The sequence below is a fragment of the Gekko japonicus genome, unplaced genomic scaffold, assembly GCF_001447785.1.
Source record: "Gekko japonicus isolate JY-2015 unplaced genomic scaffold, Gekko_japonicus_V1.1 scaffold1533, whole genome shotgun sequence".
NCBI lineage: Eukaryota > Metazoa > Chordata > Lepidosauria > Squamata > Gekkonidae > Gekko > Gekko japonicus.
The window spans coordinates 321,675-340,023 of NW_015163649.1; the positions used below are offsets into that span (position 1 = coordinate 321,675).

The window sequence follows — 18,349 nt, forward strand, 5'->3', positions numbered from 1 at the left end:
GATAGCCTGTGCTCGCCGACGAAGACTGAGACAGGCCAACGAGCTGAATGTCAACCGAACCTACAGAATGTATGAGGCCATCTTTGATATTACATATCAACCGTTAGCACTTTCATACACTGTAAGTTAGTCTTCATCAAATTGTTACTGAATTGTTCGAAGAATTTGCTTTTAGGTGTTTATGATATTTATTGTTGTTAGGTTTTTACGGTGTTAGCCACCCTGAGCCTGCCTTGGCGGGGAAAGCAGGGTACAAATCCAAGCAAATAAAATAAATAAAATAAAGTTAACTCGGAAATTGCAGTGTATGGCCATTCTGAACTGTTATCAAAACAAGTTCAAGTTGAAACGCACAGGATGTCTCCGGAGCTGGGCCTTACCGCTTCACATGGCAAGCGTTGTATTTATTCGCTTGTTTCTACCCCCGCCTTTCTCCCCAATGGGAGTGGCTGACATTTTATCTTCATAACAGCCCTGCGAGGTAGGTTAGGTTGAGAGTGTCATTTAAAAGAGCTTGGCTGTATCCTGTAATCTTCCTCGAGTCTCAGCGAGAAAGGCGGGCTAGAGATGTAGTTAATGATCACAACTGTCTTTCGTGGAGACTGAATCTGAAGAAGCAACTGTAGGCTGCATTCGACTCCCACAACAGGACGGGGCTTGTCTGAATCGCGGTTTCAGCCACCAATTTCAGCCTCCCAGACAGAAACGACAAATCTCAATTTATATGTCTCCCCCAGCAGGACCAACGCCCTCTCTCAACCACCATTTGTAGCCAGGCTCTTCATGAAACTGCAGTTTGTGAATTCAGACTCCGCTACAAGCCACAGTTAATACAACCAGTGGTTAACAAACCACCTGTTAAACAAACCCTATTTTGATGTCCACCAACAAACTCTGCCTGAATTCAGACGTGTTGGGCCACCTGAACTCAGACACGACAAATAACCAAGGTTCATAAGCCACGGTACGTTGTGTGAACAGTGTTCCCTCTAAGCTAAGTTAGTGTGAGCTAACTTAAAGTTTTTTAGCCTCCAGTTCACAGATTTTTTTTTTGTCTTAGCTCAGGAAAGACGGCTCCAGAGCAAACTAACCTATGCAGTAGCCAGATCACTCACTCTCAACTTTCATGCCTGTAGCTCACAAAACAGAATTTTTGCTCACAAGACTCCACAGCTTAGAGGGAGCATGGATTGTGAAGTGTGTGGTGGGGGCAGAGGAGGGCAAGAGCCCCCAGACCGAGGAAGCCAAAAGATGGAACCCCGAACCTACCCGGGATTCTTGGATTTCAGCCAGTTCAGCAAGGCGTCCTTGTTGAAGGCTGCAGTGGCAGCCATGTTGCTCTTGTTGAGCTGGATGTTGGCGATCGTGTCTGAGTGCATGATCACTTCGATCAGCCCCGTCTTGTCTCCCGTGGAGAGGCAGCCATAAGGGGTCATCCTTTGGAGAGGAGAGAGAGTGCAAAGATGTACTGGGGTGGTACATTTGCAGCGTCACCTTCCTTGGATGTCCCACCCTTGGGAGGCGGAGCCATGATTCCCATCAATCTCGCATGTGGCCACAGTCATTCATGGATGGGGAAAGGGAAATGCACTCTGTACATGCCCAGAAGCAAACGCTTTATCAGGTAATCAAATGGTCCAGCACAGAGTTATTCAGAAGAGGGTTATATGAAAAAGCGAGCACACAAAACTCACCCTGGCATCTCACCCCTGCTTACTTACTTTGCAGATTTAAACTAAGTCTTCGCCCTGTTACTGTTCTCAAGGAGACTTCCAGTAAAGACAAAAATTATAGTAGAACAAATTCTAAACAACCCACCGTCCCATAGAAATTAAAACTAGTGGAATCGTTGCTGTTTTTAAACCAAATATTCTCATGGCAGCAGAACTGATACAGCAACAACACATAGCAGAGGATGGCACTGAAATTTTTAAAGCAGGCAATCTGACAATATCAGGTTGGTGTTTAGAACAGAGATAGACACAAGAGAAGAGAGAGAAACACAATCTGGTCAGCAGCCACATTAATATTAGGAAGATCTTCCAGGGGAAATAAACCACACATGCTAAAGGGCAGATCCACACATTAGAGAACGGAAAACCCAGGTCTGCCACTCAGTGCCACACCCCATGGGAAAGATACACCCAGACTCTTCATCACATGCATAGCTTTGGAGGTGAGGTGTGTGTTTAATTTGCAATCCGTTCAAGGGTTAGCGAAATCTACTCCTCTAGGTAGGTTGAACGGCTGGTGAACTCCTTTTTCCAGGTTAGATTTCAGCAAGGGAGGGAAGGAAAAGGAATGACAGGGTGAGGTGAGCCAAAAGCTCTCCCCGGGATACAACCAAATGTCATTGCTGAATGAAGCTGCTAGCATCAGATGGGAAAGGTTTTCCTTTGGAGCAGTGGAGGAACTAAGCTCTTCTTGGAGATCTGGTGGTCAGTCTCTCACCCCAGTAACTGGAGTCATACCTAAGGGACCACCTTTCCCCCACGTGTTCCCTGGAGAGCACTACGATCGGGGACACAAAATCGACTGGCCCTCTCGGGTCCGAGAGAAGCCAGGCTGGCTGTGACGAGGACCAGGGCCTTCTCTGTGGCTGCCCGACACTGGTGGAATGAGTTCCGAGATGACATCAGGGCGCCCTGCAAGACGGAGCTCTTCCACCAGGCCTTCGATTAGGGAGCCGCCATCAATAAATTGAGGCCCTGGCCCCAACACCGACGTCAGTATTAACATCATTATCAACAGCCTGTCCAGACTATGATGTTAGCTGATTTGAGTTAATATTGGATGCTGCTAACGCCCGCCACCAGTTATGAATTTGCACCAGCACTTTATGCCATGTTTTATAAACTTTATTGGTTTTATTGGATTCTGTGTTTTCGTTGTTTCAATATATTTTATGTAAGCCGCCCTGAGCCTGCCTCGGATACAAACTAAATAAATAAATACATATAAATAAAATGCATTTTATCACAGACCAGTTCTAAATTTATAAAGCAGACACCTTTTAAAAAGGCGACGCTCTCAGAAGTGGCTCTTTCAGGATCACATCAATGTGCATGGTAAATAATTAAACCTTCTGACTGTTATAATGTCCTTATCAGAGACTCGGTGTTTTTGGAAGATAGAGGGCTGCGGGGCAGGCCATCCCCCCCTCCCCCAAATCCCCACAACTCTTAAGTGGGCTTCTAGGCACATCACAGATTAGCAACACCCCCTTCCCCACATGCCCCCACAGTGCCTTCTTCCAACTGGGACTGGACTTGGCCCAGGGACCTGGAGGAGCTGGCCCCTTTCACAATCGGAGGCCTCACCTCAAGTCAAGGCCCTCTTTCTTCCACAAAATGTCCATCAGGTGAATCATCTGCAGGGTCAACATGTCCTGGCGAAGATCTGAAAGTTGAGGAAAACATATTATTTTTTTAAAACCATCTGTCCTGTCCTAGGGACTAGAGCACTGATGGCGGACCTTTTAGAGACCGAGTGCCCAAACTGCGACCCCAAACCCACTTATTGATCGCAAAGTGCCAACACGGCCATTTAACCTGAAGACTGAGCTTTCACTTTAGAAAAAACAACTCCTACATTAACTTAAGATGATCCAAGCAAAGTAAGGAAAGGAATCCCAAATGCTTTCATTTACTTAAAATCATTTGGCAGAGAATTCGACACTTTAATGATGGTCTGGGCCTGGCTGGGGCGATGGCACGCGTGCCCGCAGAGAGGGCTCTGAGTGCCACCTCTGGCACCCGTGCCATAGGTTCGCCACCACTGGACTAGGATGATGTATTTTTTGGTCCTCTGTCTGGCCACAGGAGGGCGCTCACAATTTCTCCTCATCCCAAGCCAGACCTCTGGTCTCTCTAGCTCAGCCTTTTCTCCTCTGACTGGCAGTGGCTTCCCAGGGTCTCGGGCAGAGAAGAACGTTTCCTAAGGACTCCTGCCTATCAGGTTGGTGTTTAGAACAGAGATAGACACAAGAGAAGAGAGAGAAACACAATCTGGTCAGCAGCCACATTAATATTAGGAAGATCTTCCAGGGGAAATAAACCACACATGCTAAAGGGCAGATCCACACATTAGAGAACGGAAAACCCAGGTCTGCCACTCAGTGCCACACCCCATGGGAAAGATACACCCAGACTCTTCATCACATGCATAGCTTTGGAGACGAGGTGTGTGTTTAGTTTGAAATCAGTTCAAGGGTTAGCGAAATCTTCTCCTCTAGGTAGGTCGAACTCCTTTTTCCAGGTTAGATTTCAGCAAGGGAGGGAAGGAAGAGGAATGACAGGGTGAGGTGAGCCAAAAGCTCTCCCCGGGATACAACCAAATGTCATTGCTGAATGAAGCTGCTAGCATCAGATGGGAAAGGTTTTCCTTTGGAGCAGTAGAGGAACTAAGCTCTTCTTGGAGATCTGGTGGTCAGTCTCTCACCCCAGTAACTGGAGTCATACTTAAGGGACCGCCTTTCCCCCACGTGTTCCCTGGAGAGCACTACGATCGGGGACACAAAATCGACTGGCCCTCTCGGGTCCGAGAGAAGCCAGGCTGGCTGTGACGAGGACCAGGGCCTTCTCTGTGGCTGCCCCACACGGGTGGAATGAGTTCCCAGATGACATCAGGGCACCCTGCAAGACGGAGCTCTTCCACCAGGCCTTCGATTAGGGAGCCGCCATCAATAAATCGAGGCCCTGGCCCCAACACCGGCATTAGTATTAACATCATTATCAACAGCCTGTCCAGACTATGATGTTAGCTGATTTGAGTTAATATTGGATGCTGCTAACGCCTGTCACCGGTTATGGATTTGCACCAGCACTTTACGCCATGTTTTATAAAGTTTATTGGTTTTATTGGATTCTGTGTTTTCGTTGTTTCAATATATTTTATGTAAGCCGCCCTGAGCCTGCCTTGGATACAAACTAACTAAATGAATACATATAAATAAAATGCATTTTATCACAGATCAGTTCTACATTTATAAAGCAGACACCTTCTTTTAAAAAGGCGACGCTCTCAGAAGTGGCTTTTTCAGGATCACATCAATGTGCATGGTAAATAATGAGATCTTCTGACTGTTATAATGTCCTTATCAGAGACTTGGGTTTTTTGGAAGATGGAGGGCTGCAGGCCACCCCCCCCCCCCAAATCCCCACAACTCTAAGTGGGCTTCTAGGCACATCACAGATTAGCAACACCCCCTTCCCCACATGCCCCCACAGTGCCTTCTTCCAACTGGGACTGGACTTGGCCCAGGGACCTGGAGGAGCTGGCCCCTTTCACAATCGGAGGCCTCACCTCAAGTCAAGGCCCTCTTTCTTCCACAAAATGTCCATCAGGTGAATCATCTGCAGGGTCAACATGTCCTGGCGAAGATCTGAAAGTTGAGGGAAACATATAATTTTTTTTAAACCATCTGTCCTGTCCTAGGGACTAGGGCAGTGATGGCGGACCTTTTAGAGACCGAGTGCCCAAACTGCGACCCAAAACCCACTTATTGATCGCAAAGTGCCAACACGGCCATTTAACCTGAATACTGAGCTTTCACTTTAGAAAAAACAACTCATACATTAACTTAAGATGATCCAAACAAAGTCAGGAAAGCAATCCCAAATGCTTTCATTTACTTAAAATCATTTGGCAGAGAATTCGACACTTTAATGATGGTCTGGGCCTGGCTGGGGCGATGGCACGCGTGCCCGCAGAGAGGGCTCTGAGTGCCACCTCTGGCACCCGTGCCATAGGTTCGCCACCACTGGACTAGGGTGATGTATTTTTTGGTCCTCTGTCTGGCCACAGGAGGGCGCTCACAATTTCTCCTCATCCCAAGCCAGACCTCTGGTCTCTCTAGCTCAGCCTTTTCTCCTCTGACTGGCAGTGGCTTCCCAGGGTCTCGGGCAGAGAAGAACGTTTCCTAAGGACTCCTGCCTCTTCGTAGAAGATTTCAGAGATCAGACATGGGACTTTCTGTATCCGAAACAAGCGCTCCACCACCGAGCCACAGCTTCGCAAAACACAGTTCCGTTTAGACTGGATTCCTTTAACTGGAGGTCCATCTACGCAGCCGCGTTATGTTCAGCCAGATCGATAAGTCTCACAGATCTTCTTCGTGGTCTCTGTGCATCACACCCATGGGATTATGTGCCTGCGCTGATCCGAACTGGTGGTATACAAAGCTCACAATGGGATTTTCGCGCCTCCCGCCCAGGCATGCACGGGAACCCCACTGCGCGTGCCCAAAGAGGCGGGGCGTGGACATCCCCGCCAGTTCTCTTCTGACCACCACGCTGTTAACAGCTTGTTTCTGCCGGTCGGTGAAGAAGTATTTGTTTCTCTCACGAGTAGGCTTCCCAAGTCCGCCGGGGGGTGGGGAACCCCCTGCCCCAGAGGCCCATTCCCTGCCGCCGCCAGATCGGGCCCCGGGGGGAACTCCTCCCGATGTGCGCGTCACCCGGAAGTGACGTGACCACTCTATGGTTTTCCCTCGTATGGCTGTGCCTGGCGTCCTCACGTCACTTCCGGGTGACGTGCATGCGGCGCAACAGATGCTGGCCGGGAGCCCTCCGCTCCCGGCGAAAATCCACTTGGCAACCCTACTCACGAGGGATTCCTAAATCTGTTTTTCTTTCTTATTTATTGTTTTTCTTTCCTCTAAAGACTTAAAAAAAATTTTTTTTGAGAGTTGCCGTTACCTCACGGCTTCCCCCCCCCCCGAGGTAAAATTTCTTCACTTCACCTGAGGGCTCCTTTCTTTTTGTGCCGTTCTGTATTTTTATGGCCAAAAAGTGGGGGTGTTTTAAACGGTGTGTTGACTGCGGCAGTAAACTTGCCCCCAGGGACAGCCACACACTTTGTATTCTCTGCCTTGGAGAAACCCATCGCCATTGCCTCAAATAAAGTCAGGAGGACTGCTGATGTCGCTGGGGAAAGGACCTGCTTCAAAATAGGGGGTGCCGAATTCCCGACGTGATTTCGACACTGTTCTCAAAACGCCCCCCCCCCACTCCTCTGTAGGGAGCCGGAAGGTCTCCTTACCGTCTCCGTTTTTGAAAATGATTCCCACGTTGGTGCCCCCTATTTCTTCGTTGTTAAAGACGATCCACAAGGGCTTCATCTTGGAATCCATGAAAGTGCAAAGGTCCACACTGGAGTCACAAAGCAAACAAACAGGCAAATGCCTGAAACAGTCGCCCTTCGTTTAAAGGAAAAAAACACCAGTTTCTAGCTCCTGTCCCCAAGACCTTGCTGATGACTGGCCAAAAGAAGAGTGCAAATCCACTGGACTTTGAAAAGGGGGATTTCTGTTACTGGAATACCCAAATCCTCCCATGAAGAAGGATTGGATTTATACCCCCACCCTTCACTACCCGAAGGAGTCTCAGAGCGGCTTACCATCTCCTTTCCCTTCCCCTCCCTGCAACAGACACCCTGTGAGGTAGGCGGGGCTGAGAGAGCTCTCCTGAGAACTGCCCTTGAGAGAACAACTCTGAGAGAACTTGTGACTGACCCAAGGTCACACCAGCAGCTGCACATGGAGGAGGAGTGGGGAATCAAACCTGGTTCTCCCACAGCATTCCTAACCACTGCACCAAATTGACACCAAACTAAGACCTGTGGCTTTCGTACATGGTAAAAATTAAGCAAAAGCATGTGTCTGTAAATCGAATGTTATTTATTCTGTGTCTGCCAGTTCCGGGCAGAAAGGTGGGAAGGGCACCCAAGCCACACATCAGACAAATCGCTAGAGGAAGAGATGATCTCCAACAGCCCCTATTTAGCCACAATAACTAACTGTAACCTTCGTGTTCAGTGACAGGGAACGCTCTCTCGGGACTGCCAGTGCAGGGGATGAGCCTTGCTTGCAGGCTGCTTGGAAGCACCTCCTAATCAATTTTGGAAACATGGAAACGTAGGGGTACACCAAGGGTCATCTAGTCTAACCCCCTGCACAGTGTAGGAAATTCACAGCTACCTCCCCCCCCACTCCTCCCAGTGACCCCAGCTCTATGCCCAGAGGAAGGCAAAAAAAAAAAAAAAAAACCCTTCCAGGTTCCGTGGGCCCATCAGGCCCATCAGCCAGGGAGGAAAATCCCTTCCTGACCTCAAAATCAGAGCACCAGCACTTTATTGTAATTTTGTATTGTTTTATTCTGTTTTTAACTGTTTTATCATGGCTTTGTGCCCTTATTGTTAGCCGTCCTGAGCCCGTTGGGGAGGGCGGGATATAAATTTGAATAATAAATAAATAATAAATGGAGATCGGTATTACCCCCGGGCGTATAAGAAACTGCCACGAGATCCAAGCACTGGCTCATTCCTTCCTGCCCTCCCTCTCACCATCTGCCTGAATTCATAGCGAGTCACAGAATCCGCATTGCTGTCAGATGGGGCCATCTAGCCTCTGCTTGAAAACCTCCCAAGGAGGAGAGCCCACTGCCACCTCCCGAGGAAGCCTGTTCCACTGGACCGCTCTCACTCTCAGGAAGTTCTTCCTCATGTTTAGCCAAAAATACCAATTTCAACCGGTTGGTTCTGGTCCGACCTTCTGGGGCAACAGAAAACAGCCCTGCTCCATCCTGAAACATGATGCTGGATGAGACGGACCTCTGCTCTAGATCCAGAAGGGCTGACCTTACCTTCGCTCCCTGTCTTCGGGAAGTCTTTCACATCCTGCACCCCCACACGTCTGTCTACTAAAATCTCAAACCTTCGTTCATAACCCTGAGAACCAGCAGCTTTTAAAAAAAACACAAAAATGGCTGATTTCCAGGATTCTAAAATCTATCCTCAGCATCCAGCTCAAGAAGAAGAGATGGGATTTATACCCCGCCCTTCACTCAGAGTCTCAGAGCAGCTTACAAACTCCTTTCCCTTCCCCACAACAGACACCCTGTGAGGCAGGTGGGGCTGAGAGAGCTCTGAGAGAAATTGCCCTTGAGAGAACTGCTCTGACAGAACTTGTGACTGACCCAAGGACACACCAGCAGCTGCATGTGGAGGAGTGGGGAATCAGACCCGGTTCTCCCAGATTAGAGTCCGCACACTTAACCACTACACCAAACTGGCTCTCTTCTAAGCCTTCACCTTTTACCCTTTCCTCACTGCTGTAAGCGAGCAAGCCCAATGTCTTAAGAAAAAATATCTGGGCAACAAAGCAACAGGTGGCCACTACCCCTGCCCCCCCCCCAATCGGAGCCACTCTGCCCGGGGTCCTTCCTGGCCACTTCAAGCAGCCTCCACCACTGCCCAAGACAACCAACCCCCCTTACCTGACTTTTGCTAGGAGGGTGCTGGGATTCAGGGGGCACTGGAGGTTGGAAAGGGCCTCCAGGTACGTCTCTTGCCGCAGACAGGTGTGCATGAACTCTTTGGTCTGGGGCTTGGGGTTCTTCTGAGCACTCGTCTTGATGATGTCGTTCAAGGCCCTCATCTTGTGGAGAGCTTCGCCCTGCAAGCCAGAGAGAGCGAGAGAGAGAGAGCGTCTTTTTTAAAAAATATCAGAGCTATCTGGTGGAAAGAGCTGTCAAGTCGCACCTGACTGACTGTGACCCTGTTGGGTTTTCAAGGCAAGAGAGGAAGAGAGGTGGTTTGCCACTGCCTGCCTCTGCGTAGCAGCCCTGAACTTCCTTGGTGGTCTCCCATTCAAGTGGATTTTACTGCGGGCTTTTCTGCATCCTCATTTTCCTTGCTTGTGCGTTCCTGTTGCTCTGGGAAGGGAAGTCTGTTCTGCAAACCCGTTGCGCCCTCTAGTGGTCAGTTCGATATTACATCGGTATATGTCCGGCCTATCTCCCTGCAGGTTTTTATGCCGGACATACAGTGGTGTTGTATCGAACTGATCACTAAAGGGAGCAGAAATGTGCGGAACAGCACATTCAAAGCAACAGAAACACCCAAGCAAAGAGAATGAGGATGCGGAAAAGCCCACAGTAAGATCCAGTTGCAAAGGGCACTGAGATTGGAAGTGCCTTATGCAGTGTGCGTGAGAAAGTGCCTGGGCTAGAACCAACCAAACACAAGAGGGGAAAATCTGCCCCACGGTACCTGCTTCATCAGGGCCTTCATGTGGTGGGTGCTGCCCCGGCAGTAAGCCTCCAGGATCAGGCCAAACCTCAAGGCGACGGAAGGGACGTGCATTTCTGATCTAAGCGGGGAAGGCGACAAAATGGAAAGTGCATCTTGAGTTTCAGGACTGCTGGGGAAGAGCCAAAGAACTGCCAAAATGAACAAGGGCTTAGGGCACCTTCCCTGGGAGGAAAAGTGAAAGACTTCACAGATCAACTGCTGGAGGACAGCCCCCTCCTCCCCAAAAACCCCTCCGCCACCAGAGCTCAAATTTTATTTGTTTATTTAAGGGATTGATAGCCCCCCCCTCCCCTGAACCACAGGGCTCGGAGCAGGTAACAACAATCATCACATGAAATTATTTTAAATTTTTGAATTGACCACTAGAGGGTGCCACCTCTCCCCAGATGAGCCCCGGAGAGCTTTACGCTCTTGCGATCAGCACCTCCTGGTGATCCCCGGCCCGAGGGACATCCGCTTAGCCTCGACCAGGGCGAGGGCTTTCTCGGCCCTTGCCCCAACCTGGTGGAACACACTCCTACCTGCAATCAGAGCCCTGCGGGACCTATTATGGTTCCGCAGAGCCTGTAGAGCGGAGCTTCTCCCCTGGGCTTTCGGCTGAGGTGTCGCACGTTCCACCATTCCGGCCTCCCCTGTTCACGGCCCCCTCCCCGGTGCCCTGCTACTTACACAACGTTTCTTGGGCACTGGAGCTTTTTATTCACCCGACTTGAGGCATGGGTCCTTTCTGTTACTGTTTATTGGGGCATTTGTTGTTTGGTGTAATGGTGAAGTGCGCGGACTCTAAGCTGGGAGAACCAGGTTTGATTCCCCACTCCTCCACTTGCAGCTGCTGGATGACCTTGGGCAAGTCATAGTTCTTTCAGCACTGCTCTCTCTAGGGCAGTTTTGGAAAGAGCTCTCTCAACCCCACCTGCCTCACAGGGTGTCTGTTGTGGGGAGGGGAAGGGAAAGGAGTTTGTAAGCCACTCTGAGACTCTGAGTGAAGGGCGGGGTATAAATGCAATCTCCTCCTCCTCCTCCTCTTCTCTTCTTTTATTGTTTAATGACCCTTGTGTTGTAAGCTGCCCTGAACCCACTTGTGGGATAGGGTGGCGTATAAATTAAATATTATAATAATAAGAAGAAAAAGAACAATAATAATAATACAGTGGCACATGAAAAGGGAGTGCAACACAGTACCCCTTATCCTGGGGGAAAGTAAAGAACATACCAATTAATAAATAAGGGAATAACAGCAAGGGGAAGGGAAAAGTTTTGCAAGGAACCCCTCTTCACAAAACTACAGTTCCCAGGTGTCCTAGCGTGGCAACCGGGTCAGCCAGTCAGGCTGGCTGAAATCCATCATGCAAACGTTTCTGTAAGATCCCCTCCTTACCTGAGATGCCAGAAGAGAAAGTGTCCTATTTTGCGATTGGACAAGGCTCTGCCCAGCAGGAACTTGGCTAATTCGCACTCCAAATAAGACTCGTACTTCAACACCTGGACCAGCTGCAGCAGGTACTGGAACAACTCGTCATCCCTGAGGAGGGAAACGAAGGAATCATTCCCCCAGCAGATACAGAACTACTGGTCACCGTTCCTGGATTTCACTGACCAACGGAGGCCCCAGCCCATACACCTTGGCAGAGAGCTGGACTCTAGAGGTGTAACTTAAGTGCAAAAAAAGCATCACAGCTATATGGATCGGGGCCACAGCACTGCGTTAAGGAGCGAGGAAGAACAACTTTGCACTAGGTATTATTGATTTGTGGCGCTCACTGACGTCGCGATGGACTTGAACTACAGTGGCTTCCAAAAGCGATTACATAAAGACACGAAGCATTACTGGTTGTGCCTGAACGGATCCTCCATGTTCAAAGGCAGTATACCTCTGAACCCCATTCACTGGGAGGGTGAACAACAGGAGAGAGACCCTGTGCCTCTGATACTGGCCTTCTGGTAAAGGTAAAGGTTTCCCCTGCTCGAAAGCCAGTCGAATCCGACTCTAGGGGTGCGGTGCTCATCTCCGTTTCAAAGCCGAAGAGCCAGCACTGTCCAGAGACGTTTCCGTGGTCATGTGGCCAGAATGACTAAACACCAAGGCGCACAGAACGCTGTTACCTTCCCACCGAAGCGGTACCTATTTATCTACTTGCAATTTCTTGCTTTCGAACTGCTAGGTTGGCAGGAGCCGGAACTAGAGACGGGAGCTCACTCCGTCATGCGGCACACTCGGGTCTCGAACTGCTGAACTACCGACCTTCTGGTCTGCAGTTCAGTGTCTTAACCGCTTGAGCCTTCTAGGGGCATCCAAATGGCTCCTGCAGGGAGTGGGATGCTGGAATAAACAAACCACTAGTCCGAACCAGCGGGGAAACTTTGGTTTCCCTTGCCATGATTCATTCATTCTCTTCTCTAGCACCAACCCCTGTTCCTGGCCATTTGCAGAACAGCACACAAGGTCTCTGTCCCCAAGCAGCCTGCAATCAAGTCTTAACAGCTATGAGATCCCAAACGTTGCATCCAGGTCTGAATTTCGCCTCCGTCCGTTCTGCTTGTCGATGACACGACAGCCTGCTCGCCCACCCCCTTCTCCCAAAGCACTCACGTCAGTTTTTTCAGGGAGTTGACAGTGAAGGTGCCCACGTAGCGGTCGGGGAAGCTGAAATCCAACAGCTCCAGGGCATTGAGGACGGGCAGCTCCGGCCAGGTTTGGAGCAAGTAGATCATCTGCAGGGAAAGGAGATAAGGGTGGGTGTGGGTGTGGCTAACACTTCCCGCAGAAAGAATGGAGGGGCAGAACCAAGCCACTCACACACTAGCTCTGAGCAGACCCTCTTAAACCAGGGCACGCAAACGCGCCCCGGTTCTTCTGGCGCAAAATCTGCAGAACTGAACAGGCCCCGCCCCTGGATCAAACCAAAACCCTGTCCCGTCCAGCCACCCAGTTTCCAGCAGCCTCTTGAATGCTTGCAAGCACCGGATCAGAGCCAACAACTCTCCTCTGTTGTTCCTCCCTAGCATCTGATACTCAGTGGTATACTGTCTCTGACTATGGAGGCTTCATTTCCCTTCCATGGCACAGAGTGTTCATAGAACAGAATCATAGAGTTGGAAGGGACCTCCAGGGTCATCTAGTCCAACCCCTTGCACAATGCAGGAAATTCACAAATACCTCCCCACACACACATACACCCAGTGACCCTGGTTCCATGCCCAGGAGATTAAAAAAAACCTCCAGGATCCCTGGCCAGATTGGCATGGAGAAAAACTGCTTCCTGACACCGAATTGGCATTTCCATGGGCGTGTAAGAAAGGGCCACAAGAACTGAGCACTGAGGCAACCCTTCCCACCCACCCTCCTCGTGATCTGCCTGAGTTCACAGAATCAGCATTGCTGTCAGATGGCCATCTAGCCTCTGCTTGAAAACCTCCGAAGAAGGAGAGCCCACCACCTCTTCAGGAAGCCTGTCCCACTAGGCCAGTTCCCAATAACTGCGTTCATTTGTCCCATCTAGTGCTAAAGCACCTGATACTCCGAGGTATACTGCCTCTGAATATGGAGGCTTCGTTTTCCTTACATGGCCCATAGCCATCGATAGGCCAGTTCCTCACAACTCTGTTCATTTGTCCCATTTGGTGCTAAAGGCACCTAATGCTGCACCCCAGCTTGGCTTTTAAAAAGCTGAAAGCGGTTTGCAATATGATTTGCCTCCCACGGTACAAATAAGGGTACTTATTTTTGATTCACAACTTTATTTGCAATGAGAGGGAGATGACCCTGTGCCCCCCGGGTGGGGATTTCTCATTCAGCCTATTGTCCCCTCTAGAAAAACAAACTCTCTTCTGTCTCCGGTTTTCGTGGGTGCCCTCTCTGTTGTACCCTGTGCCGTGAATGTGTGGCTGTCTTCTTTCCGGGATTTTCAGGATACTGAGCCAAGAGATGATGGCATTAACACAGACCCCAAACCTATTCCTCCCAAATAGAGCACTTGGGCTCAATTATGTGTTGCGCTTCTGTGAGCTATTCCCTGTCAGACCCCTGCAACGATCAGAACCAACAACTCGCTGCTTCAGAAGGAAAGTTTATCGATACAGTATTGGCAGAGCATCTCTACTTCAGGTTCTGTGTTAAGACTAAAGCAAAAAGCGCAGGGTGAACGGATATACATAGTTCAAAGGGGTCACTGGGCAGGATAGAGCCAATCAGGAGAAATGAGGGGCCCCGCCAGAATGTCACGGTCCCCCTTTCCCAGAGATGGTGGTACAGCTCGGCATCCAAGGTCAGGCACATAAAACATATCGATAAGGGAGCATCATCCAGACGACCAGAGAAATGAAAGTGAATATTCCAAGCCTCCCCCTCTCTACCAGTCACTATGGCAGCTAGCTGGCAATCTCCCCCCCCCCAAGCCTCTGGTGGCAAAGATCGACTCGAACACCTGTGAGCAACATCAAGTAGTTTTGTCTGATGGATCCTGACCAAGACACACACACACCCAATTCCTCACCTGAGCGACATCTTCGTGCTTGTTCCACTTGGTCACCAGCAGCAGCTTGGACAAGGCCCCTGGGTACTGGTCCCGGATCTGGTACCTCATCTTCCACACCAGGTCCTTCTCGTGCTCATAAAGTTCCGTGTGGGACCTGCGCTCCAAGATCTCCTTCAGCTGTTGCTTCTACCCGTGTGGGAAAGAAGAGGAAATAAAGGGGAGTGAACGAACTTGGGAACAAGGGGCAGACAGGAGGTGGCTTTTGACGAGGTGTGCCCCGCAGCAATGCCCCCTCTAAGCTGTGGAGTCTTGCGAGCAGACATTCTACTTGGTGAGCGACTGGCATTTAAGTTGTGAGTGAGCCATTTGGCTGCTGTACAAATCCGTTTGCTCTGGAGCCACCCTTCCTAAACTTAGAGGGAACACGGCCCAGCAGTATTCCCTCTGCTTTTTCCCCCCTACTGAGCGGAGCAGTTCACATCTTGAGCAGGATCTGTAGTCTTAAAGTGCAAATATTTATCCAGTGCTTCAATCTGAATGAAAAAGTTCTTTGGAAATTTTGAGAGTTCTTTGGAAATTTTGGAGCTGTCTTATCACACCAAACTAGGAAGCAGGAAGATTAAATGCACCGTGGACTAATTATGTTCAGTTGCAGTACCTGTTCCTGAAGAAGAACTGTGGAAACTGGATATTACCAGTGCCCTGTGAACAGGATCGCCTGGTCTCCACCAACATCAGACTTTATTGCTTTACTGAGAAGGACTGACTCAGACAGGAAATTTGCTGGGACTTCAAGGTGTTTTCAATATAGAACTGACACCAGAGATATATTGTATCTCTGCGAGCAGAAATTCAGATTGGAACATAAGAGACGCCAATGTTGGATCAGGCCAAAGGCCCATCCAGTCCAACACTCTGTATCACACAGTGGCCAGAAATACCAGTGCCATCAGGAGGTCCACCAGTGGGGCCAGGACATTAGAAGCCCTCCCACTGTTGACCCCCCCCCCGAAGCACCAAGAATACAGAGCATCACTTGCTCCAGAGTCCCTATCTATACCTTGTGGCTAATAGCCACTGATGGACCTCTGCTCCATATGCTTATCTAATTCCCTTTTGAAGCCGTCTATGCTTGTAGCCGCCACCACTTCCTGTGGCAGTGGATTCCATGTGTGAATCACTCTTTGGGTGAAGAAGGACTTCCTTTTATCTGTTCTAACCCGACCGCTCAGCAATTTCATGGAGTGCCCATGAGTTCTTGTATTGTGAGAAAGGGAGAAAAGTACCTCCTTCTCTACCTGCTCTTTCCCATGCATAATCTTATAAACCTCAATCATGTCTCCCCTCAGTCGTCGTTTCTCCAAGCTAAAGAGCCCTAAGCGCCTTAACCTTTCCTCATAGGGAAAGTGTTCCAACCCTTTTATCATTCGAGTTGCCCTTTTCTGCACTTTTTCCAAAGCTATAATATCCTTTTTAAGGTGTGGTGACCAGAACTGCACACAGTATTCCAAATGAGGTCGCACCATTGATTTATATAGGGGTATTATGATATTTTATTGCAGTCACACACTGTCTCGACATTTTCAGTGAGTTATCTACTACAACTCCAAGATCTCTCTCTTGATCTGTCTCTGCCAGTTCAGACCCCATCAATGTGTATTTATATTTAGGATTTTTGGCTCCAATGTGCATCACCTTGCACTTGGCCACATTGAACCCCATTTGCCATGTTGACGCCCACTTGCCCATCTTTGACAGATCCCTTTGGAGTGCCTCACAATCCTCACTGGTTTTCACCACCCTGAACAACTTCGTATCATCCGCAGATTTAGCCACTTCACTGCTTACTCCCAACTCCAAATCATTAATGAACAAGTTAAAAAGCAGTGGACCAAGTACTGATCCCTGTGGTACCCCACTGCTTACCCCCCTCCACTGGGAGAACTGCCCATTTATACTCACTCTCTGTTTTCTATTAATTAGCCAGTTTTTGATCCATAAAAGGACTTGTCCTTTTATCCCATGATTTTTGAGCTTACTTAGGAGCCTTTGATGAGGAACTTTATCAAAAGCTTTCTGGAAGTCAAGGTAAACAATATCTATTGGATCCCCCTTGTCCACATGTTTGTTCACCCCCTCAAAGAACACTAACAGGTTAGTGAGACAAGATCTTCCCTTACAGAACCCATGCTGAGTCTGCCTCTTCTGGTGGGTCTTCCTCTTTCCCTGCTGCCTTTGACATTTCCTGGCATTACTGTCTCTCCCAGTAAGTCTTGTCTTCTCGTAATGTAACCAAAATATGATCGCCTCAGTTTGGCCATGTCAGCTTCTAGGGAGAGCTCTAGGGTTAGCTTCTAGGGAGAGGTTTGACCTGGAACACTCTGATTTGTCTCTTTGGCGGTCCACAGTAGCCCTAAAACTCCCCTCCAGCACCGCTTTTCAAAGGAACCTGCTTTCTTCCTGTCGCCTTCCTTCAGTTTAGTTGAGAAGAGTTTAGGATTAGCTTTTGTTGGGGCAATAATCAAAAAGTACGGCCATTAAAATAGAAAACCCCGAAGGCCGAAATAGTAAGTCCGGCGACTACATTTTGGGGGTGGATCATTAAGCTGAAGAAAATCGACCAAGGTCTGAGATCAGGAGGCCGTTAAGAGGGTGGGATGAAACAGCTGTTCCCAAAGGGTGAAGCGATCTGCTCCCACCGTACCTCCTCTTGGTCCTCCACCATGCAACGGGGACACGGAACTTTTCTCCCCTCCTCCAGCACCTGGAACACATAAAGAACAGAACTTACAAGGAGAGCATAGGGATATACGAAGCTGCTTTATAGAAGAAGAGGAGGAGGAGGAGGAGGAAGACGAAGAGGAAGAAGAAGAGGAGAAGACTGGATTTATACCCTCCCCTTGTGTAGTGTAGTGGTTAAGTGTGTGGACTCTAATCTGGGAGAACCGGGTTTGATTCCCCACTCCTCCACTTGCACCTGCTGATGTGACCTTGGGTCAGTCACAAGCTCTGGCACAGCTGTCCTTGAAAAAGAGCAGTTTGTGTCAGAGTTCTCTCAGCCCCACCCACCTCACAGGGGTTTCTGTTGTGGGGAGGGGAAGGGAAAGGAGCTTGTAAGCCGCTCTGAGACTCCAAGTGAAGGGCGGGGTATAAATCCAGTCTCTTATCTTCTCTTCTCACTCAGAGTCTCAGAGCGGCTTACAAACGCCTTTCCCTCCCCCTCCCCACCACAGACACCCTGTGAGGTAGGTGGGGCCGAGAGAGCTCTGAGAGAACTTCTCTTGAGAGAACAGCTCTGAGAGAACTTGTGACTGACCCAGGGTCACCCAGCTGGCTGCATGGGGAGGAGGAGTGGGGGATCAAACCCGGTTCTCCCAGATTAGAGTCTACGCTCCTAACCACTACACCAAACTGGCTCCCGTGCCAGGGGTCCCCAAACCTTTTTGAGCCCGCAGGCACATTTGGAAATCTGACACAGCGAGGTGGTCTCAGCCACAAAAATGGCTGCCACCAGAGGCAAAGCCAGCCACAAAATGGCTGCCACCAGAGGCGGAGCCAGCCACAAAATGGCTGCTGCAGCTTACCTTCAGTCACACAGTGCTGTGTGCTTGTGCTGTGGTGGCTGCTTTTTCCAGGGCAACATTTTAAAAAATCCGCACAGCCAATCAAATCTCCAACGGCCAATCAGAAGCTTTGCTGGTCAAAAGCCTCACCAGCACCCTCCCACGTTCTAAAGCACTTGGCAGACACCCCATTGGGGACCACTGATTTGTACGGAGCCA

At 49.5% G+C, this 18,349-nt stretch overlaps 1 protein-coding gene across 1 annotated transcript in view; it reads right to left on the reverse strand.

Moving 5' to 3' along the window:
• The window catches only part of PIK3CD (phosphatidylinositol-4,5-bisphosphate 3-kinase catalytic subunit delta), a 57,294-nt gene that overhangs the window by 8,855 nt on the left and 30,090 nt on the right, over nt 1–18,349 (reverse strand). Inside the window, exons 11-19 of the mRNA XM_015407670.1 lie at nt 17,272–17,331; nt 14,586–14,753; nt 12,683–12,804; nt 11,471–11,614; nt 10,051–10,150; nt 9,276–9,454; nt 7,042–7,151; nt 5,305–5,383; nt 1,270–1,437 (exon numbers count right to left, since the gene is read on the reverse strand). Of these exons, the coding sequence (XP_015263156.1) occupies nt 1,270–1,437; nt 5,305–5,383; nt 7,042–7,151; nt 9,276–9,454; nt 10,051–10,150; nt 11,471–11,614; nt 12,683–12,804; nt 14,586–14,753; nt 17,272–17,331 (1,130 nt within the window). The remainder of the gene's footprint in view (nt 1–1,269; nt 1,438–5,304; nt 5,384–7,041; nt 7,152–9,275; nt 9,455–10,050; nt 10,151–11,470; nt 11,615–12,682; nt 12,805–14,585; nt 14,754–17,271; nt 17,332–18,349) is intronic.